Raw genomic sequence first — 27,908 nt, forward strand, 5'->3', positions numbered from 1 at the left:
CACCACGCCCAGCTTTATCCTTTATTTGGAAACAGGGTTTTGGTAAGTTCTGAGTCTTACTAAGTTGCTGAGGCTGGTCTCTAACCTACGATCCTTCTGTCTCAGCCTCCCAAGTACTAGGACTACAAGTGTGTGCCAGCACGCCTGGCTATTGCCCCCTATTTGCTATTCCACCCTGAAGGGGCCCATGAACTAGCCCCCAAACACCGGGTAACAGACCCCAGGCACCACAGGCCACCTAAGCCTTAGAGCTAGACAACTGCATCCTCCAGCCAGAGGGTCACATTCGAGAACCAGCTGCCTCTCCCCTTCAGCTCTCCACAGCAAAGATGCTTCACTTATATCAGGCAGGAAATAAGCCTGTTCACAGGCTTACACGCTAGGAGTGTAAGAAGAGCAGAAGCTCAAATGTACGTGGTACTCACCCTTTTTTTGTGGTACTAGGGATGGAACTCAGTATCTCAAGCATGCCAGGCCAGCACTTTCCCACTGAGCTACATCTTCAGACCTTTTTGGTATTTATTGAGGTAAAGTCTTGTCACGTCCCCTAGGCCGGCCTCGAACCCCCTCTCCTCTTGCCTCAGCTTCCCGAGTTGCTGAGATGACAGGCATGAGCCCCGCACCCAGCATACCTTGTATTCTAGGTGCGGACACTCAGCTTGTGTGCAGACACACGGCATGTTTCAGATACTGCCGGGGTGTGTGTGTGTGTGTGTGTGTGTGTGTGTGTGTGTGTGTTACTGAGGGATTCTACCTCCTAGCTACATCCCCGGTTCTATTTTTAAATTATTTTTGTTGTTGTTTTTGTAGTACTGGGGGTGGAACCCAAGGGCTTTTCAACCTCCGGGCTACACCCCTGACCTATTTTATATTTTATGTGGAAACAGGGTCTCACTAAGTTGCTGAGAGCCTCACTAAGTAGCTGAGGCTGCAAACCTGTGATCCTCCTGTCTCTGCTTCCCAAGCGCTGGGATTACAAGCGTGCGCCACCATGCCCGGCTTTATTTTTTATTTTTGAAACAAGGTCTCACTAAGTAGTTGAGGCTAACTAAGTTGCAAAGGGCCTCACTAAGTAGCTGAGGCTGTCTGCGAACCACTATCCCCCAGTCTCAGCCTCCCAAGTGCTGGGATTACAAGTGTGTGCCACCACGCCCGGCTTTATTCTTCATTTTGTAAACAGGGTCTCACTAAGTACTTGAGGCTATCCAAACTGTGATCCTCCCATCTCAGCCTCCTAAAAGCTGGGATTACCAGCAGGCACCACCACGCCCAGCACAGATATTACCATATTAAAGCTTCACTACAGCCTCACAAAGGAGAGGCTAACAGCATTCCCGCCCCCTCACTCATCACAACCAGGTCTAGAGGACTAAATAATCTCCCCAAGGCCACAGAAGTGGGGGGGTGGAGATCTGAGCCCAGGTGGACCCCAGACTCTGAGCTGCCAGCAGCTGTGTCTCACAGCACCTCTGGCTGTTACACAGAGCTGGAAAAGGGAGGATGTCATTCTGTCAGCAGGAGAACAGGGTTTTTTCTTGATACTGGAGATTAAACCTAGAGGGTTTAGGCCATCCATCCATCCATCCACCCATCCAACTATCCATCTCGTGTGTGTGTGTGTGTGTGTGTGTGTGTGTGTGTGTGTGTGTGTTAGTTACTGGGGACTGAACCTAAGGGCATTCTACCTCTGAGTTACACTCCCAGCCCTTTTTATTTTATGTTTTGAAACAAGTTCTCACTAAGTTGGCAACCCAGGGGCTTTCTACCTTTGGGCTACACCCCCAGCCTTATTTTATATTTTATTTGGAAACAGGGTCTCACTAAGTTGCTGAGAGCCTCACTCAGTAGCTGAGGCTGGCTTCGAACCTGTGCGATCCTCCTGTCTCAGCCTCCCAAGCGCGGGGATTACAAGCGTGCTCCACCACGCCCAGCACACCTGGCGTTATTTTTTTGTTATTTTAATTGGGTTGCTGAGAGCCTCATTAAGTCTCGAACCTGTGATCCTTCTGCCTTAGCTTCCCAAGTCCTGGGATTACAAGCACGGCCACCATGCCTGGCTCCCCACTCATCCATTCAGCTACTTATTCATTCATTTGTCACATGCATCCACATCTCCATCCATTCCATCATCTCCTTATTCAATCATCGATCGTCCTCCAGATCCACCTGCCCATCTATCTACTCATTATCCATCTACTTATCCATCTTCCTAGTTATTCATTTGTCCTCCTCTCTGTCTGTTCCATCCATTTATCCATCCACCCAGCCATCAATCTCTCTACCTAGCCACCTACCTAGATGTCCATCCATCCATCCATCCATCCATCCATCCATCCATCCATCCATCTTCCTGTTCCTTTATCCATTCTATTAACCTCCATCAAAGACTACACAGGACAGGATTTATAGATGCCTGTGGTATACCAAAAACAGTAAGACAAATATAGACCGACTGCAAGAAAATTTGAGGCACTTAAGAATGATAAACTACCAAAGGGCCAAAATAAATAGCTAAGAACAGGGTAGCTGGGTATGGTGGTGCACGCCTGTAATCCCAGTACTTGGAGAAGGACTGCGGGTTTGAGGACAGCCTCTGCAGGTAAGAGAATCAACACCCTAGTGAGTACCTGTTTCAAAGCAAATAAAAAGGGCTAGGGGTGTAGTTCAGTGGTAGAATGCCCCTGGGTTTGATCCCTAGTATAAGGGGGAGGAGGAGAAGGGGAAGGAAGAGGAGGAGGAGGAAGAAGAGGACAGGGTAAGACAATAATAAAGGCAGGAATCCATTCAGACCAGAACTTACACACCAGGGCATCTTATCCCCACAGTGGCTCAGGGCAGCCTTGGATTCGGCTCTGACCTAGCTCCCGGCACCCAAAGCAAGTCCCACAGCACACGAGCCACCATGTACTCAGCTGTGGCGGACAGTCAGCAGCTAGTCCTGCTTGTGAGTCGCACAATGGTGTCTGGTGTGTTCTGGGGACGTCAGGCCATCTGGAGACATCCTCAGTTGGTACAGCTGAGGAGAGATGCTACTGGACAGAAGCCAGGGATGCTGCTGACACCCACAAGGCATGGGGCAGTTGGAGAATGGTCCACAAGTCAGGAGCGGTGGCGCACGCTTGTCATCCCAGTACTTGGGAGGCTGAGACAGGAGGATCTCAGGTTCACAGCCAGCCTCAGCTACTTAGTGAGGCCCTTCGCAACTTAGTGAGAACTTGTTTCATAATAAAGAATAAAAATAGAATTGGGGGTGTAGCTTGGAAGTAGAATGCCCCTGAGTTTAATCCCCAGTACCACAAAAATGGGGGGAGATGCAGTTCCAGGATGCTAACCTGGGTTTACGTTATCAGAAACAGAAAGTCCTTTTTTTTTTTTTTTTAAAGATATTTGCTGTGAATCTAACCATTAGAGCCCTCTTTTTTCAGTCCACTCATATTAGAAGCCTGGCCAAGGGATATGCAATGGCTGGGTATGTAGATCTCAAGTCAAAGGATTTTTAAAAAATTGATCTTGACCTAGCAGGGCATGGTGGAACACACCTGCACTCCCAGTACTTGGGAGGCTGAGACAGGAGGACTGCAGCCTTGAAGCCAGCCTCAGCAATTTAGTGAAGTTCTCAGCAACCTAGCAAGAGCCTGTTTCAAAATAAATAAATAAATAAATAATCAATCAATCAATCAATCAATCTGGGGATATAGCTGGATAGAATGTCTCTGAGTTCAATCCTGAGTACCACCACCACCAAAATCATCATCATCATCATCCTGATCTTAGTTTCTTCTTCTGTCCTTAGAGATAACCATATTATTTAGTTCAGACAGCTGTTATGAGAATTAAATATGATAATAGGTATAGAACATGCCAAATCATATACACAAACCATGCAGACACATACACACCAGAGTTTGGCCTCTGGAATAGAGTAGACGCCCATTCTAGTTGTGTGATATTAGTCAAAACACGCCATCTGCCCATCCAGATTATTCAGTGCATCCAACCAACTTTTTTTTTTTTTCAGTACTGGAGAATACTCCCAGCCCTAATTTTTATTCTTTATTTTGAAACAGGGTCTCACTGAGTTGCAAAGGGCCTCACTAAGTAGCTGAGGCTGACCGTGAACCACGATCCTCCTGTCTCAGCCTCCCAAACGCTGGGATTACAAGCGTACACCTCCACGCCCAGCTGAACCAACAATTTATTCATCCATCCACCCATCCATCCACCCATCCATTCATCTACCATCTGACCATGCCAGCGACTATCTAATGAACTCGGGCTGTATGGTGAGCACTGAACATGGGGGACTTCCTCCAAGACAGTGAGAGACGTCTGGTTAGTTATTATTATATTATCCTCTGGGAGGCACTCTGGGGCCTTCTGCTCACCCAGCTTTAAGCTGAAGACCTGAGCAGTTCTCCCAGGAGCTGACTGACCTGCCCCTTTTGGGAGCCAATGAGTCTTTCTCTGGCCACAGATTCAACCAAGTCTCCCAACTGTGGATTAAGCAATGCCTAGTCCAGGCAGAGTGGCACACACCTGTAACCCCAGTACTCCGGAGGCTGAGACAGGAGGATCACAGGTTCAAGGCCAGCCTTGAACATCAGCAACTTAGTAAGACCCTGCTTCAAAATAAAAACTAAGAAGGGCTGGGGTTGTAACTCCAAGGTAGAATGCCCCTGGGTTCAAACCCGAGTACCACAAAAATACAACAAGAGGAACGCCTGGCCCTGCTACTACAACCTCTAATCTCCCTCTCCCAGTTAAACAATCTCCATTTTAAGAGGAGGAAATAGCTTCAGAGAGGAGAAGTGATTTGCCCAAGGTCACACGGCTGCCTTGCTGATCGGGTCCCCAGCCCATCGACTCCTCAGCCTCTGACCCACTGCGTGGGTTCTCACGCTTGAAAGTGGATAAAAGCAGAGAATCCCCAGACTAGCCAGGAGAACAGTCCCTGAGCCTGTGGCTCTGGGGCTTGGTCCTCAGCTACCGAGGACAGTGATATTTACTAAGTATACAATGTGGGTGGTGTCTAGGGCTTTACAGCCTGGCTACACGGTGACCCGAAGAGCCCAGGGCCGCAGTATAGTCTCCAGAGAAAGGAACAGAAGCGCAAAAATGGAGCCGGGCGTGGTGGCGCACGCTTGTAATCCCCGCACTTGGGAGGCTGAGACAGGAGAATGGCACGGGTTCGAAGCCAACCTCAGCTACTTAGTGAGGCTCTCAGCAACCTAGTGAGACCCTGTTTCCAAATAAAATATAAAAAAGGTCTGGGAGTATAGCCCGGGGGTAGAAAGCCTCTGGGTTCCACCCCCAGTACCACAAAAAAAAAAAAAAAAAGTGCAAAAATGGTGAGTGGTCTAATCGCACAACTCGAACTGCATTTGCTCTCTTCGGCCTAACCTTGTGCGCACTGCGCTGAGGATGTACCACTCAAATACGTTTACAAAACGCACTGAGTTTTTAAAATTCAGAATGTGCAAATCTCCTCTTAGATGTTCCTCCTCAGAAGCAAAAAACCGTCACCAGTTTCTGGGTGCCCTCCCACAAAATTTTCTAGACAAATAGGTGTGCACACGTAGCTGCCTACATGCGTCTGGTTGTCAGAAACAACACGCACGTCCCCACATCCCCATCCCCGCACGGAGCTTTTCTTTCAACGTATTCGTCCCAGCTGTGCTGTCCTACTGCGGGGCGAGTGCGTGACTTGCGGTTTGGGGGTCAAGCTGCCCCCCACACCCGGCACCAGCCCATTCCCAGCTCCCAACGCCACGCCCCAGATGGGGCTTCCGGCCTCTTCCCCTGGGGGAACTCTTCCTAGCCCAGGGAGGTAGGGAGACACCAGGCCCAGTCTCCCCGGCTTTCAGCCCCTCAGGTCTCAACCCCAGCTAATCCATGCACCACCTAGATGACCTGGGCCCGGCCCCCTGCGGGCCTCAGCTGTCTGCAGAGACCGTGCATCTGTGGGTGCATCTGGACCCCCATCCTCTATGGGATTTTGGAAAGACCTAAGGAAGTCTTTTGGCAGGCAAAGTGAACCGAGGTCCTGCCCCAGGCCTCCGGCAGCCCCTCATAGCACTTCAGGCCCAGACCAGGCCAAGCCCACATTGGAGACTGTGACCAAACAAGCCCCAGGCCCGCTCCGGCTTCCTACCCACCTAGCGGAGCCCTCGAAGGGTCTTCGAGTCCATCAGAAGCATGGGGGCAGGAATTCCTCTGGCCTTCAAAGCCTGAGCACAGTCGTCCTGTCCAGCCCTTCTCCAACCCCAGCCCCAGACCCTACTCACCATACGCGCTCTCCACTGGAGCCCCGAGGGGCGCGTTCACACTGACCATGGCCGGGCGCGTCCAGCTGGACACTGGGGGGGCATGGAGGAGCCGGGGCCCACGCGCAGCAGCGACGCAGCCACCAGGAGCCAGTGCACCAGGAAGGTAGTGAGCCCAGCCAGCTGCCACCAACCGGTTATCTTATTGATTCTTCTAATCACCCAAGGTGGGTGGATACGTTAAAGAGTAACCAGTCACTTAGGGAACCTCCGGCTAGGGACTGTCGCTATCGCCATGACAACAGCGACCTGGCCAGACCTCAGGTCCACTCGTGCCCCAGTCCTGCACCCTGGGGTTAGGGGGACCTGGAACCCATGGTGGGGAGCCTGTGTTCCACAGCTGGAGGGAAGGGGCTGAGCAGGAGGGGCTGGGAGTGGAGAGTCTAGATTGGGTGGGGTTTTATGGCTCTCAACGATGGGTGTGGTACAAGGCTGCAGAGTGGGAAATCAAGGGGGAGGGAGGAACTGAGTTTGGCGAGGGTCTCTGGGATGCTGGGAGTAGCCCACAGGCACTGTCACGCTTACACTGAACCCTGACAGGAGGAAATTGAGGCCCAGAGGGAAGACGTTTGCCCAGAGTCTCAGTGAATACAGAGAAGAGAGTGAATCGCCCCCCCCCCATTTCGCAATCATCTAGCAGGTCTATTGAGCACCTACTATGGGCCAGGCCCTGTACTAGACTCCAGTCACATGAGAAAGGGCAAAGCTGGGGTGTTCCCTGCACCCACGGAATTTGTGGACTAAAGGAGGTCAAGACCTTAATTGGATTGTTGTTCAAAGATAGTATTACTTAGCCGGGCGTGGTGGCGCACGCTTGTAATCCCCGCGCTTGGGAGGCTGAGACAGGAGGATCGCACAGGTTCGAAGCCAGCCTCAGCAACTTAGTGAGACCCTGTTTTCAAATAAAATATAAAATAGGCCTGGGAGTATAGCCTCTGGGTTCTACTCCCAGTACCACCAAAAAATAATAATAATAATAATTAATAATAATAATAATAGTATTACTTGCAAACCCAGGACTTGGGAGGCTGAGACAGGAGGATGGCAGGTTTGAGGAACAGTCTTAGCAAGGAGTGATCATCAATCCAGCAAAACCCTGTTTCAGCCAGACCACGCTTGTAATCCCCACGCTTGGGAAGCTGAGACAGGAGGATCACGGCAGATTCGAAGCCAGCCTTAGCAATTTAGTGAAACCCTGTTTCCTAATAAAATGTAAAATAGGGCTGGGAGTTTAGCCTGGAAGTAGAAAGCCCCTGATTTCCACGCCCAGTACCACAATTAAAAAACAAAACAAAACCGTTTCAAAATAAATATAAAAGCCAGGAGTGGTGGCACATGTTTGTTTGTAATCCCAGTACTTGGGAGGCTGAGACAGGAGGATCGCAGTTCAAGCAAGACCAGCCTCAGCTACTTAGTGAGGCCCCTTGCAACTCAGTGAGACTCTGTTTCAAAATAAAGAATAAAAAATAGGGCTGGGTATAAAAAATGATGTAGCTCGGAGATAAAATGTCCCTGGGTTCCATCCCCAGTAAGGCTAAATAAATAAATAAATAGATAGATAAATAAATAAATATAAAGGAGCCAGGCTTGGTGGCGCATGCTTGTAATCCCAGCATTTGGGAGGCTGAGACTGGAGGATCGCGGTTCACGAACAGCCTCAGCTACTTATAGTGAGGCCCTCTGCAACTCAGTGAGACCCTGTCTCAAAATAAAGAATAAAAAATAGGGCAGGGGGTATAGCTCGGAGATCAAATACCCCTGGGTTCCATCCCCAGACCCTCAAAAAAAAAGTGGGGCAGGGGGTATAAGCTCAGAGGTCAAATGCCTCTGGGTTCCATCCCCAGACCTGCAATAAAATAAAATAAAATAAAAATAAAGGAGAAAAATAGGGCTGGGGTGCAGCTCAGAAGTAGAATGCCCCTAGGTTCAATCTCCAGTGCCACAAAAATAAATAAATACATAAAAATAAAATAGAGCTGGGGGTGTAGCTCAGAGGTAGAACACCCCTGGGTTCAATCCCTAGTACCACAAAGATAATTAATTGATTAATTAATTAGTTAATTAATTAAAAAATTAAGGAAGCTGGGTGTGGTGGCACACACTTGTAATCCCAGCATTCAGAAGGCTGAGACCGGAGAACAGTGGTTTGCAGTCAGCCTCAGCTACTTAGTGAGGCCCTTTGCAACTCAGAGAGACCCTGTTTCAAAAATAAAATCAAAATAAGGGCTGGGAGTGTAGCTCAGAGGTAGAATGCCCAGTACCAAAAAAAAAAAAAAAAAAAAAATTAAAAGGCCTGGGAGTATAGCTCAGAGAGAACACCTCTGTGTTTCATCTCCAGTACCAAACCAAAAAAGCAAAGTACACTAACAACCCACACCCCTGTCCTGTTGCTACTGGCAAAGCTCTATATATGTGGACACAGAGGAAAAATTCTGTGTCTTCCACCCAGTTTTGCTGCAAACCCAAAGCTGCTGTAAAATATAGACAGTTTTAGTGGAGCGTGGTGGCCCATTACATGCCTGTAATCCCAGTACTTGGGAGGTTGAGACAGCAGAATCGCAGGTTCGAGGACAGCCTCAGCAAACAGTGAGACTTTCATCAACTGAGCGAGACCCAGTTTCAAAATAAAAATAAAATAGGACTGCGGGTGTAGCTTGGAGGTACAATGCCTCTGGGTTCAATCCTCAGTACCCTAAATAAATAAATAAATAATAAATAAAGTTTAGAACAAAATCACTCTGGGATCACGGTTTGAGGATAGCCTCAGGTATTACTTAGTGAGGCCCTTTGCAACTCAGTGAGACCCTGTTTCAAAATAAAGAATAAAAACTAGGGCTGGGGGGGGGTGTAACTCGGAGGTCGAATGCCCCTGAGTTCCATCCCCAATAAAGAAAAAAAGAAAAAGAAAAAGAAATCCCTCTGTAGGAAGACCCACCAGACTTTCCCATCCTAGCTCAGAGCGTGGTCCTGCCGGCCGTGGTGGCGCACGCTTGTCATCCCCGCGCTTGGGAGGCTGAGACAGGAGGATCGCGCAGGTTCGAAGCCAGCCTCAGCTACTTAGTGAGGCTCTCAGCAACTTAGTGAGACCCTGTTTCCAAATAAAATATAAAATAGGTCTGGGAGTATAGCCTAGAGGTAGAAAGCCTCTGGGTTCCACCCCCAGTACCACCAAAAAAAAAAAAAAAAAAAAAGAGTGTGGTCCAGTTCTTCTGTGTATTGCCCCTAGAATGGTCAGCTCTGGGAATACTGGTCTCAGGAAGCCGGGCGTGGTAGTACAGGCCTGTAACCTCAGTACTTGGGAGACTGAGACAAGAGCGAACCTAGTGAGACCCTGTTTCAAAAACAAAATAATAATAATAAAAGGGTCTGGGTGTGTATGAAGGTAGAAGCCTCCTGGGTTCAGTCCTCAATACCAAAAATCAAAAGACCCAGGGCTAAGCAAACTTTTTCTCTCAAGAGCCAGACAGCAAATGTCTGCGCATCTCTGCAGCAACCCCACATTTCAGCTGCTGAATGTGGAAAGCACCCTTAGGAAGGGGAGGGTTTTTTTTTTTTTTTTTTTTTTTTTTTTGCGGGTCTGAGGGTGGAACCCCAGGGGCATTCGCCCTCCGAGCTACACCCCGTGCCCCATTTTTTAGTCTTTATTTTGAAACAGGGTCTCACTGAGTTGCAGAGGGCCTCACTAAGTAGCCGAGGCTGTCAGATCCTTCGGTCTCAGCCTCCCGAATGCTGGGGTTTCACGCGTGCGCCACCACACCCGGCAAGGCTGTATTTCAATTAAACTTCATCTATAAGAACAGGGGCTGGAGCCAGGCACGGTGGCCCACGCCTATGATCCCACTACCTGGGAGGCTGAGACAGGAGGATCGCAGGTTCAAAGCCAACCTCAACAACTTAAGTGAGACTGTCAGCAATGTAAGGAGACCCTACTTCCAATTAAAATATCAAATGCCCCTGGGTTCAATCTCCAGTACCACAAAACAAAAAACAGCAAAAGCAGGTGGTGGGCTGGGGATGATGGTGGTACGCGCCTGTAATCCCAGTACTTGGGAAGCTGACGGGGGGAGGATCTCAGGTTTCAGGACAGCATCAGAAAACTTGTGAGGCCCTCTACAACTTAGTGAGACCTTGTTTCAAAATAAAGAATAAATAGGGCTGGGGAACTGGGCGTGATGGCACACGCTTGTAATCCCAGCATTCAGGAGGCTGAGACTGGAGGATCACGGTTCACAGACAGCCTCAGCTACTTAGTGGGTACCTCCACAAGTTAGTGAGACCCTGTTTCAAAATAAAAAATAAAAATAGGGCGGGGGGTGTGTGTGTGCGCTCAGAGGTAGAACGCCCCTGGTTTCCCTCCCCAGTACTGAAAAAAAAAAAAAAATCAGGCTGATGGTGTACCTTAGAGGTAGAATGCTTTGGGTTCACTCCCCAGTACCCCCCCAACACCCCTTCGGCGTGGGCATGGTCTGGCTGTGCCGGATCCAGTCCAGTGACCACTGTGCTCAGAGCAGACCCTTTTACAGCGCCTGCTATGTGCCAGGCACTCTCCAAGTGTTTTCTGCGTTCATTCATGTAATGTTCTGAGCGGCTTCATGAGGCAGAACCTATTAGTGTCCCCTTTACAGATAAGACTAAACCACTGATGGCACACAGCAAGTTCAATGTACACCCAGGCAGCCTGGCTCCAGAGTCAAGCCTGGTAGTGGTGGGACGGATGAGCCAAGAGTCACCAAAGGAGCCGGGCGTGGTGGTGCACACCTATGATCCCAGTGCTTGGGAGGCTGAGACAGGAGGATCGCGGTTCTCGGACAGCCTCAGCTACTTAGTGAGGTCCTTTGCAACTCAGTGCGACCCTGTTTCAAAATAAATAGCTGGGCATGGTGGTGCATGCTTGTAATCCCCGCCCCTGGGAAGCTGAGACAGGAGGATCAGCTACTTAGTGAGGCCCTTTGCAGCTCAGTGAGACTCTGTTTCAAAATAAAGATTAAAAAAATAGGGCTGGGGTGTAGCTTGGAGGTAGAATGCCCCAGGGTTCCATCCCCAGTACTGCAAAATAATTAATAATAATAATAATAATAATAATAATAATAATAATGAATAAAAAATAAGACTGAGGCTTGGAGGTAGAATGCCTCTGGGTTCCATCCCCAGTAAAGTAGTAGTAGTAGTAGTAATAATAATAATAATAAATAATAATAATAATAAATAAACAAATAAATAAATAAATAAAAAATAGGACTGAGGCTCAGAGGTAGAATGCCCCTGGGTTCCATCCCCAGTATTGCAAAAAAAAAAAAAAAAAAAAAAAAAAGCTGGGTTTGTAGCTTGGAAGTAGAACATTCCTGCGTTCCATTCCAAGTACCATCAAAAATAAAATAAAAATGTAACATGTAGCTGGGTGTGGTAGCGCATGCTTGTAATCCCCGCGCTTGGGAGGCGGAGACAGGAGGATCCCGCAGGTTTAAAGCCAGCCGCGCTGGCTTTAAGAGACCCTGTTTCCAAATAAAAATGTAAAAATAGGTCTGGGAAGTATAGCCCGGAGGTACAAGGCTTTCCAGGAACCCCCGTACCACCAAAAAAAAAAAAAAAAAAAAAAAAGTAACACGTAGGCAGCACCGTGGCACACACCTGCCATCCCAGCCACACAGGAGGCTGAGGCGGAATGATTGCCAGGTGCAAGGCCAGCCTTTCCCTTGGGCCCCGGCGGGAGGCGGCGAGATGGCGGTGCAGATTTCCCAGAAGAGGGAGTTTGTCGCTGACACCATCTTCAAAGCTGAACTGGATGGGTTTCTCACTTGGGAGCTGGCTGAAGGTGGCTATTCTGGAGCTGAAGTCCAAGTGACACCAACCAGGACAGAAATCATTATCTTGGCCACCAAGACACAGTGTTCTTGGCAGGAAGAGTCGTCATATCCGGGAAGTGACCGTTCTAGTTCCAAAGAGGTTTTGGGTAGAGTTTTACGCTGAAAAGGTGGCCACAGGAGGTTTGTGCGCCATTGCCCAGTCCCAAGAAGGCTCCGCCAGACCACGTGAGCACCACGGGACCCAAAGATGAGATCCTGCCCATCGCCCCCATCTCAGAACTGCAGGACGGAAGCCAGAGCGCCTGCAGCTTAACAGGGTATCCTTGAAGCTGTGTCTGGAGTCTGGATGTTGCTGTGTAAAGATGTGTAATAAAATCTTGGACAAAGAAAAGGAAAATTGCGAGGCCAGCCTGGGCAATCTACCAAGACCTTGTTTCAAAATGAAATAAAAAAGAGCCAGGTATAGTGTCGTACCCACCCCTGTGATCCCAGTACTCAGGAGGCTGAGACAGGAGAATCACAGGTTTGAGGACAGCCTCAGCAAGTAGTGAGGCTCTCACCAACCTAGCAAGACTCAGTGTTGTTGTTGTTTGTGGTACTGGGGATTGAACCCAGGGGCCTTCTACCTCTAAGCTACCCCCTAACCCCAACTCTATTTTTATTCTGTTATGTGTGTATGTGTGTGCATGGTACTGAAGAATGAACCCAGGAGCATTCTACCTCCAAGTTACATTCCCAGCCCTATTTGTTATTATTTTTTTTAATTTGGAAACAGGGTCTCACTGAGTTGCAGAGGGCCTCACTAAGTAGCTGAGGCTGTCCGCGAACCGCGAGCCTCCTGTCTCAGCCTCCCGAATGCTGTGATTACAGGCGTGCCCCACCACATCCATCTTAATTTAGCATTTAAATCACCATCGTTTTACAGTTTTACAAGAAAGGACATTTTAAACCCACGCCCAAGAAGGGTATTGTTTGCAAACAATGAACTTCGAGCACTTATTTCACTGGAACTGGAACATCTGGAAACTGGTACTTACCCCATTTTTCTCTTCTCCAAAACGGAGCTATCTCTTGGGGGGGGGGTGGCTGACGGAGCCTTTGCGGGTCTGGCAGGGGCTGCTCGCCCCTCCTCCTGTTCTCTCACGAGTGTTTCCTCTCTCCCCTCTTTTCCCCACCCACGTGCCTTCCCCTGTCTTTGACCCTCAGATAAACTGAAAGGAGAAACCAGAAAGAGGCATAGCACCGGAATCCTCTGCAACTACGTGAGGCCCTGTTTCTTCCTCTTCCTCCTCCTCCTCCTCCTCCTCCTCCTCCTCCTCCTCCTCCTCCTCCTCCTCCTCCTCCTCCTCCTCTTCTTCTTCTTCTTCTTCTTCTTCTTCTTCTTCTTCTTCTTCCTCTTCTTCTTCCTCTTCTTCTTTTTGCAGGTCTGGGGATGGAACCCAGGGGCATTCGACCTCCGCGCTACAGCCCCTGCCCTATTTTTATTCTTTATTTTTTGAAACGGGGTCTCACTAAGTTACAGAGGGCCTCACTAAGTAGCTGAGGCTGTCGGAGAACTACCATCCTCCGGTCTCAGCCTCCCCAATGTTGGGATTACAAGCGTGCGCCACCACCACGCCTGGCTTGAGACCCTGTTTCAAAATAAAGAATAGGGGTAGGGGTGTATCTCAGAGGCAGAATGCCCCAAGGTTCAATCCTCACAGTGCCACAAAAAAAAAAAGAAAAAAAAAAAGAGCCGGGTGTGGTGGCACAGGTTTGTAATCCCAGTGTTCAGGAGGCTGAGACTGGAATTTAGTGAGACTGTTTCATAAAATAAAGAATAAAAAATAGGGCAGGGGATGTAGCTCAGATGAATGCCCCTGGGCTCCATCCCCAGTACTGCAAAAAAAAAAATTATATATATATATATGAAAGAAAATTGGTCTGGGGTTTAGCTCAGAGGTAGAAAGCCTCTGGGTTCCATCCCAAGTGCCACACACACGCACACACACACACACACACACACACACACACACACACACACCACACACACACCCCTTTACTAGGGGAGAGGACTGACATGCAGAAATCCTGGCCTGGGTGGGAATGAACCAGAAAAAAGAAAACAACTCTATCCAGGACTAGTCGGGGTAGGATCTAGAAGAAAGGGCAGTTTTTCCATCCCAGCTCTTTTTTTTTTTTTTTTTTTTTTTTGTGGTACGGGTCAGGGGAGATTGAACCCGAGACCATCCTACCTCTGGGGTACACATCTAGCCCTGTTTTATTTTTTACTTTTTAGGATTTTTAAACATTTTAATTTTTTTCAGTATTACGGATGGAATCCAGGGACATTCTACCTCTGAGCTATACCCCCAGCCCTATTTTTTTATTCTTTATTTTGAAACAGCGTCTCACTGAGTTGCAAAGACCCTCACTAAATAGCAGAGGCTGTCCTTGGACCGCGACCCTCTCATCTCAGCCTCCCAAATGCTCGGATTACAAGTGTGCACCACCACGCCCGGCTCTTTTTATTTTTTTTTCTTTTTTTTTTTTTCTTGAAATAGAGTCTCACTGAGTTGCGAAGGGGCCTCACTAAGTAGCGGAGGCTGTCTTTGAACCTCAATCCTCTGGTCTCTGTCACCCCAATGCTGGTATAACAAGCATGCACCACCATGCCCAGCTTTTTTTCCCTTTTGAAGCAGCTTTTTGAAGGGCGCTCCCTACTGTTGGGCCTGGAGTGGGCCCCATCTGGAGGGCAAGGTCCGAGGGAGGAGATTTTACTATCTCTGGAGACAAAAGAACTTCTGTGTGTTAGGGAGGCTGGGTGGGATGGCTGGCGAAAGGAGAAATGGTTTATTATAAAGAGACTGAGAGGAAAAGAGAGGACTGGAGTTGGAGGGTGGCCTGGCAGGTGACTAAAATGGAGGCTGTGACCCCAAAACCGGAAAGGACGGCCAGGCAGAGGGAGCCCAGGCCAGCTCTCTTCTCTGCTTCCTGGTCCTGCAGGCGCCCTGGAGGAGACTTGAATCCAGGGCCTGGAAGGCAGGCTGAGGGGCGCCCCGAGTCACACCTTTCTCTGAGACTCTGGGTCCCCACCTGTAACACGGGGCTGGACCGTGTGGCGGCTTCAGCGCGGTGGGCACAGAGATGGATGGGATGCCTACGAGCACATTTCCCTGCCGTGAATTGTGAGAATATAATCAGATCTTTTCTCTCAGAGGAATAGCTTTATGCTCCATTTTGTAGAGTCAGTCTTTCTTCGAAATCTCAAGTGCCAACCCTCACCCCCAACCCGGCCAGGCACCGCCCCCACGCACACTTGTAATCCCAGCGCTTGGGAGGCTGAGACAGGAGGATCGCACAGGTTCAAAGCCAGCCTCAGCTACTTAGTGAGGCTCTCAGCAACTTAGTGAGACCCTGTTTCCAAACAAAATATAAAATAGGTCTGGGAGTATAGCCCGGAGGTAGAAAGCCTCTAGGTTCCACCCCCAGGACCACCAAAAAATAAAAATAAAAAAGGTAAAATCATCCCGCCAAGCCACTTTTGAATATAGTCTTTTCTTACAATGCCATGAAAATTTCTTTTTTATTTTTTAATTTTTGGCAGGTCCGGGGATGGAACCCAGGGGCATTCAACCTCCGAGGTACACCCCCAGTCTAATTTTTTAGTCTTTTTTAAAATTATTTTTTAAACAGCGTCTCATCAAGTTGCGAAAGGCCTCTCTACGTAGCTGAGGCTGTCCGCAAACTGTGATCCTCCTGTCTTAGCCTCCCTCCGGAATGCTGGGATTATAAGCGTGCGCCACCATGCCTGGCTTATTCTTTATTTTTGAAACAGAGTCTCAAAAAGTTGCGGAGGGCCTCACTAAGTAGCTGAGGCTGTCTGAAAACCGCAATCCTCTGGTCTCAACATCCCAAATACTGGGATTACAAGGGTGTGCCACCACATCCGGCATATATATGCTGTGGATGGAACCCAGGGGCATTCTACCTCCAAGCTACACCCCCAGCCCTCCTATTTTGTGTGTGTGTGTGTGTGTGTGTGTGTGTGTGTGTGTGTGTGTTCTGGGGATGAAGCCCAGGGGCATTCGACCTCTGAGCTACATACACCCCCCGCCCTATTTTTTTAATTCTTTATTTTGAAACTGGGTCTCACTGAGTTGCAGAGGTCCTAAGTAGCTGAGGCTGTCCGCGAACCACGATCTTCCTGTCTCACCCTCCCAAATGCTGGGATTAGAAGCGTGCACCACCACGCCCGGCTCCCAGCCCTATTTTTTATTCTTTATTTTGAAACAGGGTCTCACTGAGTGGCCAAGGACCTCACTAAATAGAACCAGAGGCTGTTCATGAATCGTGATCCTCCTGTCTCAGCCTCCCAAATGCTGGGTTACAAATGTGTGCCACCATGCCCAGCTCGGAAATTTATTTCTACGTGTGTGTGTGTGTGTGTGTGTGTGTGTGTGTGTTGCTGGGAACTGAACAGTGGGGCATTCCATCTCTAAGGTACACCCCCAGACCAACTTATTTTTTATTTGGAAACAGTCTCACTAGGTTGCTGGGGGCTTTACAGCCCCCCTGTCCCAGCCCCCCAAGAAGTGGGATTGCAGCCATGCACCAACACACCCAGCCTATTTCACCGCTTTTAAAAACTCTTGGACCTGAAATACGCCCAGCTCTGGGAGGAACCCACAAGTCCTTGGGACTGCCTGGGTTGGCTGGGGTTGGATGAAGGAAGGTGGGTTTCAGGTTCCAGGTTATTTAACATATACATCTCCTTGATGTATTTTCTTGGGTAGGAAGCTGCAGAGTTACAGAACTAAGCTGCAAATACTGCTCCACACAGCCCTGGCTCCCAGAGAACCGAACTTTTAGAAAAAAGATGCAGGTCTGCCGGGCGTGGTGGCGCACGCTTGTAATCCCCGCACTTGGGAGGCTGAGACAGGAGGATCGCGCAGGTTCGAAGCCAGCCTCAGCTACTTAGTGAGGCTCTCAGCAACTTAGTGAGACCCTGTTTCCAAATAAAATGTAAAAAAAATAGGTCTGGGAGCATAGCCCGAAGGTAGAAAGCCTCTGGGTTCTACCTCCGGTACCACCAAAAAAAAAAAAAAAAAAAAAAAAAAAAATGCAGGTCTTTCTCCTAGAAGCCAGAGAAAAGAAAGCTGTAACTAAGGAAAGAGGGAAGTCAAGCCAGGCGTGGTGGCACAAGCTTGCTGAGACAGGGGGATCGCAGTTGGTAGACAGCCTCAGGTACTTAGTGAGGCCCTTGCAACTCAGTGAGAACCTGTTTCAAAATAAAGAATTAAAAAATAGGGTTAGGTATGCAGCTCGGAGGTAGAATGCCCCTGGGTTCCATCCCCAGTACCTTCTTTCTGATGCACACTAGATCTTTTGGAAGCGGGATTTAGGAAGAAAAGCCGGATTGGTAGGAAAGACCCAACTCCTATTCTCTCTTTACTTTATTAATTAATTAATTAATTAATTTATTAATTATGGTACTAGGGATTGAACCCAGGGCATTCTACCTCTGAGCTAAACCCCCAGCCCTTTTTATTTTGAAACAGGGTCTTTGTAAGTGGCAGAGGCTGTCCTGGAACCTGCGCTCTACTAGTCTCAGCCTCCCAAGTACTGGGATTGCCAGCTGGCGAAAACAAGGCCTGTCGTTTGTTTGATTAAATGATTCCTTGATCCCGTGACCGGGAGGGTCCCTGGAGGATCAAGCCCAGCTGGAGGCGCCCGCGGCCCTGGGAGGGCTCAGGTCCACCGGAGGGTGTTGGATCTGAGCCCAGAGAAGCACATGTTGCTGTTGCAGTTGCCTTGGTAACTGGGGGGACAGGCGGAGCACGGCCTCCCCATCTTGTAGGGCGCCTCGCCGATCCAGTTGCCCCTGGAAGAGAAAAGGTCCCAGGGAAGCGGGGTTAGGGGGGCGGAGAAGCTTTGGGCGAGCCGCCTCCACATAGATGTCCTAGCGGCAGCACTGGAGTCCGCTGGCCGTGTGACCTTGGGGGAGTCACCACTGGAAGCATGGGTTTCTCCATCTGCAAAACCAACCGAGAGCCCTCCCTCTCAGGGATACAGAGAAGTCGCAAACGGAGGCCCAAGCAAGCCACTTTCTCATTCCCCATCACCCCCACCCAGGAGACTGATGCACTCAGTGACGGGCTAAGCCACCTCATATCTTTTCTCTTTCTTTCTTTTCTTTCTCTCTCTCTTTCTCTTTCTTTCTTTCTTTCTTTCTTTCTTTCTTTCTTTCTTTCTTTCTTTCTTTCTTTTCTGCAGTACTGGATGGGAATTGAAACCAGGGGCATCCTACTTCCGAGCTCCACCCCCAGCCCTATTTTTTTTTTTTTTTTTTTTTTGCAGGTCTGGTGATGGAACCCAGGGGTATTCAACCTTTGAGCTACAGCCCCAGCCCTATATTTTATTATTTTGAAACAGGGTCTCACTAAGTTGTGGAGGGCCTCACTAAATAGCTGAGACTGTCCATGAACCGCGATCCTCCTGTCTCAGCCTCCCAAATGCTGGGATTACAAGCGTGTACCACCATGCCTGGCTCTATTTTTTACTCTTTATTTTGAAACAGGGTCTCACTAAGATTGGGAGGGCTTCACTAAGTAGCTGAGGATGGCTGTGAACCTGTACTCCTGTCTCAGCCTCCCTAATACTGGGATTAGAAGTGTGTGACAATGCCGGGCGTGGTGGCACACAATCTCAGCATTCGGGAGGCTGAGACCGGAGGATCGTGGTTCGCGGACAGCTTCAATTACTTAGTGAGGCCCTCTGCAACTTAGTGAGACCCGGTTTCAAAATAAAGAATAAAAAATAGGGCAGGGGACGTAGCTTGGAGGTCGATTGCCCTGGTTTTCATTCCCAGATTCGCAAAAAATGAAAGAAAGAAAAAGAAAGAAAGAAAGAAAGAAAGAAAGAAAGAAAGAAAGAAAGAAAGAAAGAAAGAAAGGAGGGAGGGAAAGAAAGGAGAAATAGGGGTCTAGGAGTATAGCTCAGAGGTAGAATGCCCCTGGTTCTATCCCCAGTACCGCAAAAAAAAAAAAAAAGAAAAAGAAAAAAAGAAAGAAAGAAAAGAAAAAGAAGAAGAAGGAAAAAGAAGCAAAAGGGCTGCCGGACATGGTGGCGCACGCTTGTAATCCCCGTGCTTGGGAGGCGGAGACAGGAGGATCACGCAGGTTCGAAGTCGGTCTTGCTGGCTTAAGAGACTCTGTTTCCAAATAAAAATATAAAAATGGGTCTGGGAGTGTAGCCCAGAGGTAGAAGGGCTTCCAGGAAAACCAGTACCACCAAAAAGAAAAGAAAAAAAGTAAAAGTGCTGGGGATGTAGCTCAGAGGTAGAATGCCCCTGGGCTCAGTCCCCAGTATAAAAATCAACCAATACAATACAGTACTGAAGTGCGCTCCTGAGGGTACCCCGAATAGAGGACGGGGTTGTGCAAGTCCCCTTCCATCAGTCCTCCCGACGCCCTCCCGCCTGAGCCCTCTGCTTGGCGCAGGCTTACTTGATGGCATAGTTGCAGACCAGGTAGACCGCCTGGTGCCAGGTGTTGCCCCAGACACTGATGCTGTCACAGGTGTGGAGGGCGCAGCCCAGCCTGCTGGAGGATGCCCACACCATCTGAGGAAACAGACAGGAGGCTGAGGAGGACGGCGGGCCGAGCTGCTGGAGGAGATGGCCCCTGGACGTGGTTCTATTGGACATATCAGCTTAAGTCTTGTGGGAGGGCAGAGTCTGCCCGTCCCCAAGGGGAGCAAGGGCCTGGACGCATTTATACTGTTATATATCATTTCTCTCCCACCCAAGTACTAACCAGGCCTGACTCTGCTTAGCTTCCGAGATCAGACGAGATTGGGGATATTCAGGGTGGTATGCCCATAGATTATAATATTGTCATATCATTTCTCTCAAAATAGTTTTTTTTGTGGTGGTACAGGGATTGAACCCAGGGGTAGTCTACCTCCGCACTACACCCCCAGCCCTATTTTTTATTTTTTATTTTGAAACCGGGTCTCACTGAGTTGCAAAGGGCCTCACTAAGCAGCTGAGGCTGTCCACGAACCATGATCCTCCTGCCTCAGCCTCCTGAATGCTGGGATTACAGGCGTGCATCAAGCTTTTAATTCCCATTTCTGTGCCCCTCATTCTCCTTCTGAGATACCAGGACTTGCTCCGCATGGACCCTGAGCCCCACCAGCAGGTACCTGGGTGTAGTGGGAGCAGACGGGGCCATTGCAGCTCCAGGGGCAGTTCGGGGTGCAGTCCCTTGGGGCCGGAAACACATAATGACGCTTCTCTTCTGACCAGGGCCTCACGAGATCTACCACGGAGCGGTACCTGGGGAGGGAGAAGGGGAGGAAGCTGGGGCTGCCTCGCACTGTGGGTGGCCCTGGGGGAGGCGCTTTCTCTCCCCCACCTGAACTTGTCCATCTGTAGAACTAGTGAACACATCAGGCCTTCCCTCCAGGTGCCATCTAGAGGTCACCAAGGAGCCTGGCGAGGTGGTGCACGTTGTAATCCCAGCATTCAGGAGGCTGAGACAGGAGTTATCACGGTTCTCCGCCAGCCTCAGCTACTTAGCGGGGCCCTTTGCAACTCAGTGAGACCCTGTTTCAAAATAAAGAATAAAAAATAGGGCTGGGGGTGTGTCTCAGAGGTAGAATGCCTCGGGTTCCATCCTGAGATGTAGCTTAAAAGTAGAATGCCCCTGGGTTCCATTCCCAGTACTGTTAAAAAAAAAAAAAAAAAAAAAAAGTAATGGTCACTGGGATGGGCCTTGCAGAGCGCTTACCTGGACCTGCACAGGTAAGTGATCGCAAAGTATGTACCTGTCATTGCTCTACAAAGGACCCGGGGTGAGGGGAGGGGGCCGCCCGGGCCGAGGCACTGGCATTTTTAGGAGAGGAAAACTTCCCTAAAATTTTAGGGCAGGAGAGGAGTGAGACGGGGAGAAGGCTTGTGTGTCAACCTGAGCAGCCCCTGCAGTCTGAAGACGCAGCAGACGCGTTTGACTGAGGCACAGATATTCAAAAGGGAGCTGGGCGCGGTGGCGCACACTGGAAATCTTAGTACTTGTGGGGCTGAGATGGGAGGATCGCAGGTTCAAAGGTCAGCCTTAGCAATTTAGGGAGATTGTAGGTTTTTTTATTCTTTTAATTTTTTTAAATTTTTTATTGGTGCATTATATTCATACAACTTATTGGGGTAAAAATCTTGTGTGTACAAACATGTACTCATCGCTGATTTAACCCCTACCCAATTCCCACCCCCATTCCCGCCCCTCCCTTGCTTGGCTTAGTGATTGACTTCGATATGTTTAAGTACATTGTGTGTTTTAGAGGGAGATTGTGTTTCAATAGCAAAAAAAAAAAAAAAAAAAAAAAAAAAAGGAGGCTACCGGGAGTGGTGGCGCACGCTTGTAATCCCAGCATTCTGGAGGCTGAGACAGGAGGATCGTGGTTTGAGGACAGTCTCAGCTACTTAGTGAGGCCCTCTGCAACTCAGTGAGACCCAGTTTCAAAATAAAGAATAAAAATTAGGGCAGGGGGTGTAGCTCGGAGGTCAAATCCCCTGGGCTTCATCCCCAGACCTACAAAAATAAACAAACAAACAAACAAACAAACAAAATAAAGAATAAAAAATAGGGCAGGGATGTAGCTTGGAGGTAGAATGCCCCTGGGTCCAGGGTCCTATCCACAGACTCACAAAAAAAAAAAAAAAAAAAAAAAAAGGCTGGAGGTATAGCTCAGAGGTGGAATGCTCTTGGGTTCAATGTCCAATATTTATATTCCTCCCTCTCTCTCTCTCTCTCTCTCTCTCTCTCTCTCTCTCTCTCTCTCTCCTTTTCGGGTACTGGAGATGGAACCCAGGGAGGGACATTCTATTTCTGAGCTATACCCCTCAGCCCTATTTTTTATTCTTTATTTTGAAACAAGGTCTCAGTAAGTTGCAGAGGGCCTCACAAGTTGCTGAGGCTGGCCACGAACCTGTGATCTTCCTGTTTCAGCCTCCCAAGGACTGGGATTATAAGTGTGTACCACCACGCCTGGCTTATTCTCATTTCTTCTCTCTGTCTCTCTTTCTCTTTCTCTTTCTCTCTCTCTCTCTCTCTCTCTCTCTCTCTCTCTCTCTCACACACACACACACACACACACACACACACACACACAGAGAGAGAGGATTTTTTCAAAAGCTCAATAAGGGGGAAAATCCAGAAATCTCACTCGTGGTAATTACGGCAGCTTCTTTCCCCTGAGCTCAGGAAGGACTGCTGTGGGAAGGGCCGGAGTCAAGTAGGAAGAGTTTAGTGCGACCTTGGGTAGGGACTGTGCCACCCAGCCTCTGGGGGCTCTGGGGGCCCTCATGGCTCCAAGGCCTGGCAGCCATCCCAAATGGTCCAGGAAGAGGTGCAGACAGAAGCGCCCGGCCCCGCCCGCCCACTCCGCCGGGGTCACCGCCACCCGGAAGGTCGCTGCCTGTCTAGAGTCCTTAGCTGGCAAAACAAGGGGACGACTGTGGCATGGCAGCCCCTTGTAAATGTCTTCGGAGTTTTACTGGTGGCCTATGAAATCGAGGTCAGGAAAGAGCGGAGCGCGGCCAACACCTCTGTTTTACGGGCAGGAGCGCCAAGGTTCAGAACAAAGAAATAACTTCCCAGGGCCAGAAGCACCAGGGTCCCCAGGCTTGGCCTGAAGGGCCAGAATGTTCTCAGACTCTGCTCACCTACCACCTCTGCCCCCAGCCCTGTTCCCCAGGGCTCTTATTCCCTTGTTTTACCTTTTTTTTTTTTTTTTGGTGGTACTGGGGGTGGAACCCAGAGGCTTTCTACCCCCGGGCTACACTCCCAGCCCTATTATATATTTTATTTGAAAACAGGGTCTCACTGAGTTGCTGAGAGCCTCACTAAGTAGCTGAGGCTGGCTTCGAACCTGCGCGATCCTCCCGTCTCAGCCTCCCAGTCTCAGCCTCCCAAGCGCGGGGATTACCAGAGTGCGCCACCACGCCCGGCTATTGTTTTGCCTTTTTTTAAGTCTTCACATGGATCCCGCTCTCTGACACGACCTAGGGGCCTCTTTGCTCACCCCGCTGTCACCTGTCAGTCCCAGCTACCATGCCGGCTCCTCGTGGGACAGGAGCCAGTGCTCACAGTGCGCTTGTTAAATGGCTGAATGAAGGGAAGCTAAAGGTTTTACTCACCGGCCGGAATGGATGGAGAGGTTCTGGCCCACGTATCTCATCAGCGGGGAGGGCCCGTGGGCCCAGACGCACTGGGCGGCCCAGGCCTCAGCAGAACTGGCCAGCCGCTCATCCCAGACCTGGAGGAAGAAAGGCCGTGAACTTCCCCCTGGGGAAATAATCGCCATTGCCACGACTGTCCAGAGATGCGCAGGGCCTGCTGCCATCGCACCCCTGCCCCGTGGGAGTCTACACCAAACCCACTTTGGCAGATTCGAAAACCAAGGCTCAGAGAGACCTCCGAGAACCGCGGTCCATGGCAGACATCCACACCCAGGTGTCTGGCTCCAGCGCGCCCTTCTTTTCCCTGCGCCTCATGCTCATGGCCTTGGGCTCTGGGCGTTTGCCTCCTGGGGGATTCTCAGCATCCGTAGAGGAATGGAGAGATCACCGAATCTTACAATTTACTTATTCTTTATTCTTCCTTTACTTTTTTGGGGGGTGCTACCAGGGGTGGACTCCATAGGCATTCTACCTCTGAGTTACACCCCCACATCATTTACCTATTTATTTATTTATTTATTTATTTATTTATTTATTTATTTTGAGGGTCTGGGGATGGAACCCAGGAGCATTCGACCTCCGAGCTACATCCCCTGCCCTATTTTTTATTCTTTATTTTGAAACAGGGTCTCACTGAGTTGCAGAGGGCCTCACTAAGTAGCTGAGGCTGTCCGCGAATTGCGATCCTCCGGTCTCAGCCTCCCGAAATCTGGGATTACAAGAGTGCGCCACCACGCCAGGCTACCCACACATTATTTTATTTTTTTATTTTGAAACCAGGCTTCGCTAAGTTGCTAAGGCTGGCCAAGAACCTGCGATCCTCCTGTCTCAGTCTCCCAAGTACTGGGATTACAAGTGTGTTCCATCACCCCAGCGTGCGTGCCTGTGTGTGTTACTGGGAATTGAACCCAGGGACAGTCTACCTCTGAGCTACACCCCATACATCCTAGCTCTATTTTATTTTTATTTTGAAACAGGCTCTCATTAAGATGCAGAGGGCCTCACTATTTGCTGAAGCTGTCCTGGAACCTGCGATCCTCCTGTCTCAGCCTCCCAAGCGCTGGGATTACAAGCGTGCGCCACCGTGCCTGGCTTACTCATCAGATGTTGAGCAATATTTCTGGGCACTGAAGACTGACAATCCATCTGGGAAATGAGAACTGACCAAGCCATTCATCACACAGTCCTGGTGCAAGTGGTGTAGGACCCCGGCTTTCTTAAGTAGCGAGGAAACGTTAATCAGGTGTCTTTTCTGTGGGCAAAAGTCAGGTAGTGGAGAAGTAAAGATGCCAAGAGGGCCCAGCACCCCCTGGAGTTGTCTGACTCCTATCTTTTAGGAAAAGAGTAAACAAGCCGGGCGTGGTGGCGCACGCTTGTCATCCCAGCATTTGGGAGGCTGAGACCGGAGGATCGCGGTTCACGGACAGCCTCAGCTACTTAGTGAGGCCCTCTGCAACTCAGGGAGACCCGGTTTCAAAATAAAAACTAGGGCAGTACTTGGGAGGCTGAGACAGGAGAATTCCAGATTCAAAACCAGCCTCGTGACTAAGCGAAATTCTCAGCAACCTAGTGAGAGACCCTGTTTGTAAAGAAAAACTCAAGGAAAAAAAAAGCATTTTTTAATGCTACCTGAAGTCTCTGAGGAGACTTATAGCTCTCCTTATTCTATACCAGAAGCAAGAATTAAATGCCATTTGGGCCGGGCGTGGTGGTGCACGCTTGTAATCCTAGCACTTGGGAGGCTGAGACAAGAGGATCACGGTCTGTACCCAGCCACAGCTACTCAGTGAGGCCCTTTGCAACTCAGTGAGACCCTGTTTCAGAATAAAGAATAAAAAATATGGCTAGGGTGTAGCTCAGAGATAGAATGCCTCTGGGATCAATCCCCAATACCGCAAAATAAAGAAAGAATAAAAAAATAGGGCTGGGGGTGTAGCTCAGAGGTAGAATGCTCCCAGGTTTCATCCCCAGTACCACCAAGAAAAAAAAAAAAAGCCAGTTGGGCGGCGCAGAGCCACAGACACATCACTGGTGCTCCAGCCTTTGTTTGAAAAATGGAGGGCCTCTGTGTGTCAGCCCCTGTGTTAATAAATGTATGAGTCAGTCGATGAACAAATAAATGTCTCTCTCCACCTCCGACACTGCCTGCCACCCTGGCTCCTGTCCCTGCCCCTCCCAAGTTACTTCCTGCTGTTGTATATGTGTCTTGTTAATATTTATTTTCTCCGATACCCCCCAGAAGGGATGAAGGCTCCATCAGTATCCGGAAGGGATGAAGGCTTCTCAGTATCCAGGAGGCTTAGCAGGCTTTGAACCTCGCCCAGCAGGAGTTCCTACAGAAGTGAATGACCGAGCCGGGCATGGTGGCCCAGGCTTGTCATCCCGGGACTTGGGAGGCTGAGACAGGAGGATGTGCGAGATGCTGTTTCAAAATAAAATAAATAAGTCAGGTGTGGTGGTACACACCTCTACTCTTAGTACAGGAAGATCTCAGCCTTAGTGAGACCCTGTTTCAAAGTAAAAAATAAAATAGGACTAAGGGTGTAGCTCTGAGGTAGAATGTCCCTGGGTTCCGTCCCCAGTAACACACACACAGACACACATAGCATTTCTGGGCTGGGAAGCAGCGTGCGTTTGCCTTGGATGGGATGGACCGGCGGTCTTTCCCTAAAGAGAGCCCAGGCCTGTCTCTCCAGGCCAGCACAAGGGTCTAGGGTAGGGCAGTGATAAAGAGCAATGATTTTTCCTCCACCCCAGGGGTCTGGCTTCTGGGGCGGGAGCCAGAGACACCAGCCTGGCCTCTCTGGGGGAAGACATTGGCCCTCAGCCCAGGTGCTAAACCCTGCCTCCCTCCACAAGCCTGCTGGGAAGGGGGAGTCTGGGGATGTCAGAAAACCTCAGCCGCCCTCCTGCAGGTCCTTGTGTGGAGCAGACTCTGGCTGGGTACTGTTTTGGTTAAGCCCGAAGAGCTGCTGGGAGCCCGGCTGGGTGACCGTGGGCAAATTAATTCTCCTAGTGTCAATTTCTTCATTTGGAAAATTAAGATGAAATTCTCTCTCTCTCTCTCTCTCTCTCTCTCTCTCCTCTCTCTTTCCTCCCCAACCCCCTCTCTCTGTATGTGTCTGTGTGGGGTGTTGGGAAATGAACCCAGGAGGATTCCTCCTCTGAGTTGTACCCCTATTTATTTATTTATTTATTTATTTTTTTTTTATTTATTTTTGATACTGAAGGTTCAACCCAGTGGCATTCTATTTCTAAGCTATATTCTCAGCCCTATTTTATTTTATTTTTGGTACTGGGGATTGAGCCCAGGGGGCATTCTACCTCTGAGTTTCACCCCCAGCCCTATTTTATTTATTTGGAAACAGGATCTCTCTAGGTTGCCGAGGCTGCCCTCAAACCTGCAATCCTCCTGTCTCAACCTCCCAAATACTGGGATTACAGGCATGCACCATCATACCCTGTTCTTATTTATTTATTTATTTATTTAGTGGTACTGGGGGTAGAACCCAGGGGCTTTCTACCTCCGGGCTATACTCTCAGACCTATTTTTTATACTTTATTTGGAAACAGGGTCTCACTAAGTAGCTGAGGCTGGCTTGAACCTGTGCGATCCTCCTGTCTCAGCCTCCCAAGTGCTGGGATTACAAGCATGTGCCACCACGCCTGGCATTTATTTATTTATTTATTTATTTATTTATTTATTTATTTATTTTATGTGAAACAGGGTCTAGCTAAGTTGATGGGGCTGGCCTTGAACCTGTAATCCTCCTGTCTTAGCCTCCCAAGTACTGAGATTACAGGCATGTGCCATCACACCCACCTCTATTTTTTCATTTGGAAATAGGGTATTCTTAAGTAGCTGAGATTGTCCTCGAAACTGGTGATCCTCCTGTTTCATCTTGCCAAACACTAGGGTTACAAGTGTGTGCCACCATAGCTGGCCTGAAATATCCTCTTGAAGGAAGAGGCTTATGTGCAGTGCCTGGTACACAAAGATGCTCCCTAAGCTGTGCTCCTGTCCCCAGACTCACTGGAGAGTCTGGGCAATTGCCTCGGTTTCTGTACCTGTAAAATGGGCATACTTTACTGCCGCTTTTTGCAAAGGACGCCAGACACCCAGATCTGGCTGGCGGGGCCCGTCCGGCAAGTTGTCTGGCTGGCATTTGCTGGGAAGGGCTTTAGGGCAGGCACAGAGACTCACCATGTACTCCATGTTGGCAGCCGGTGGGGACACGCTGGCTCGGATTTGGTTGTGATAATCCAGTAAGGCGCTCATGTCCCGGGCTGAGATGTGGCGCTTGCGGCGGTACCGGGGCCCACCCAGGCCGCTCAGGGGCCACCCAGCAGTGCTCTCAGGCCCGGCTAGGGTGGTATTGGGCGTCGTCAAGGTTCCCACTGTCTGACCTGCCCATAGGAGCAGGCCCGCCAGGCCCAGCGTGCAGGGCAGCAGGGCCATTGCTGGCCAGGGTCGCGCGTCTGCCTGCAAAGGGTGGGTACAAGAGTGGAGAGCCTAAGCCCCCTCCCCGGGCATCCCCAGCCCAGAGGACGCTCTGGGAA

General features: G+C 49.5%; 2 protein-coding genes across 3 annotated transcripts in view; both read right to left on the bottom strand.

The window, feature by feature from the left end:
- HNF4A (hepatocyte nuclear factor 4 alpha) overlaps nucleotides 1-6,333 on the bottom strand; it is a gene marked incomplete at both ends in the record, with an annotated part of 72,124 nt that extends 65,791 nt beyond the window's left edge. For both annotated transcript variants that reach the window (XM_080716263.1, XM_080716261.1), the window contains one exon: nucleotides 6,285-6,333. In XM_080716263.1, coding sequence (XP_080572389.1) covers nucleotides 6,285-6,333 — 49 coding nt within the window. The remainder of the gene's footprint in view (nucleotides 1-6,284) is intronic.
- An 11,524-nt stretch (nucleotides 6,334-17,857) lies between these two features.
- On the bottom strand, nucleotides 17,858-27,807 carry R3HDML (R3H domain containing like; the record flags this gene model as incomplete). The annotated part of the gene is made up of 5 exons (XM_080716503.1): nucleotides 17,858-17,990; nucleotides 19,615-19,730; nucleotides 20,315-20,447; nucleotides 23,307-23,425; nucleotides 27,553-27,807. The coding sequence occupies 5 exons, from the start codon at nucleotides 27,805-27,807 to the stop codon at nucleotides 17,858-17,860; spliced, it is 756 nt and encodes a 251-aa protein (XP_080572629.1).
- Between the last annotated feature and the right edge of the window lie 101 nt (nucleotides 27,808-27,908).

The sequence above is a fragment of the Muscardinus avellanarius genome, assembly GCF_963383645.1.
Source record: "Muscardinus avellanarius genome assembly, chromosome: 19".
In the NCBI taxonomy this organism is placed as follows: Eukaryota; Metazoa; Chordata; class Mammalia; order Rodentia; family Gliridae; genus Muscardinus; species Muscardinus avellanarius.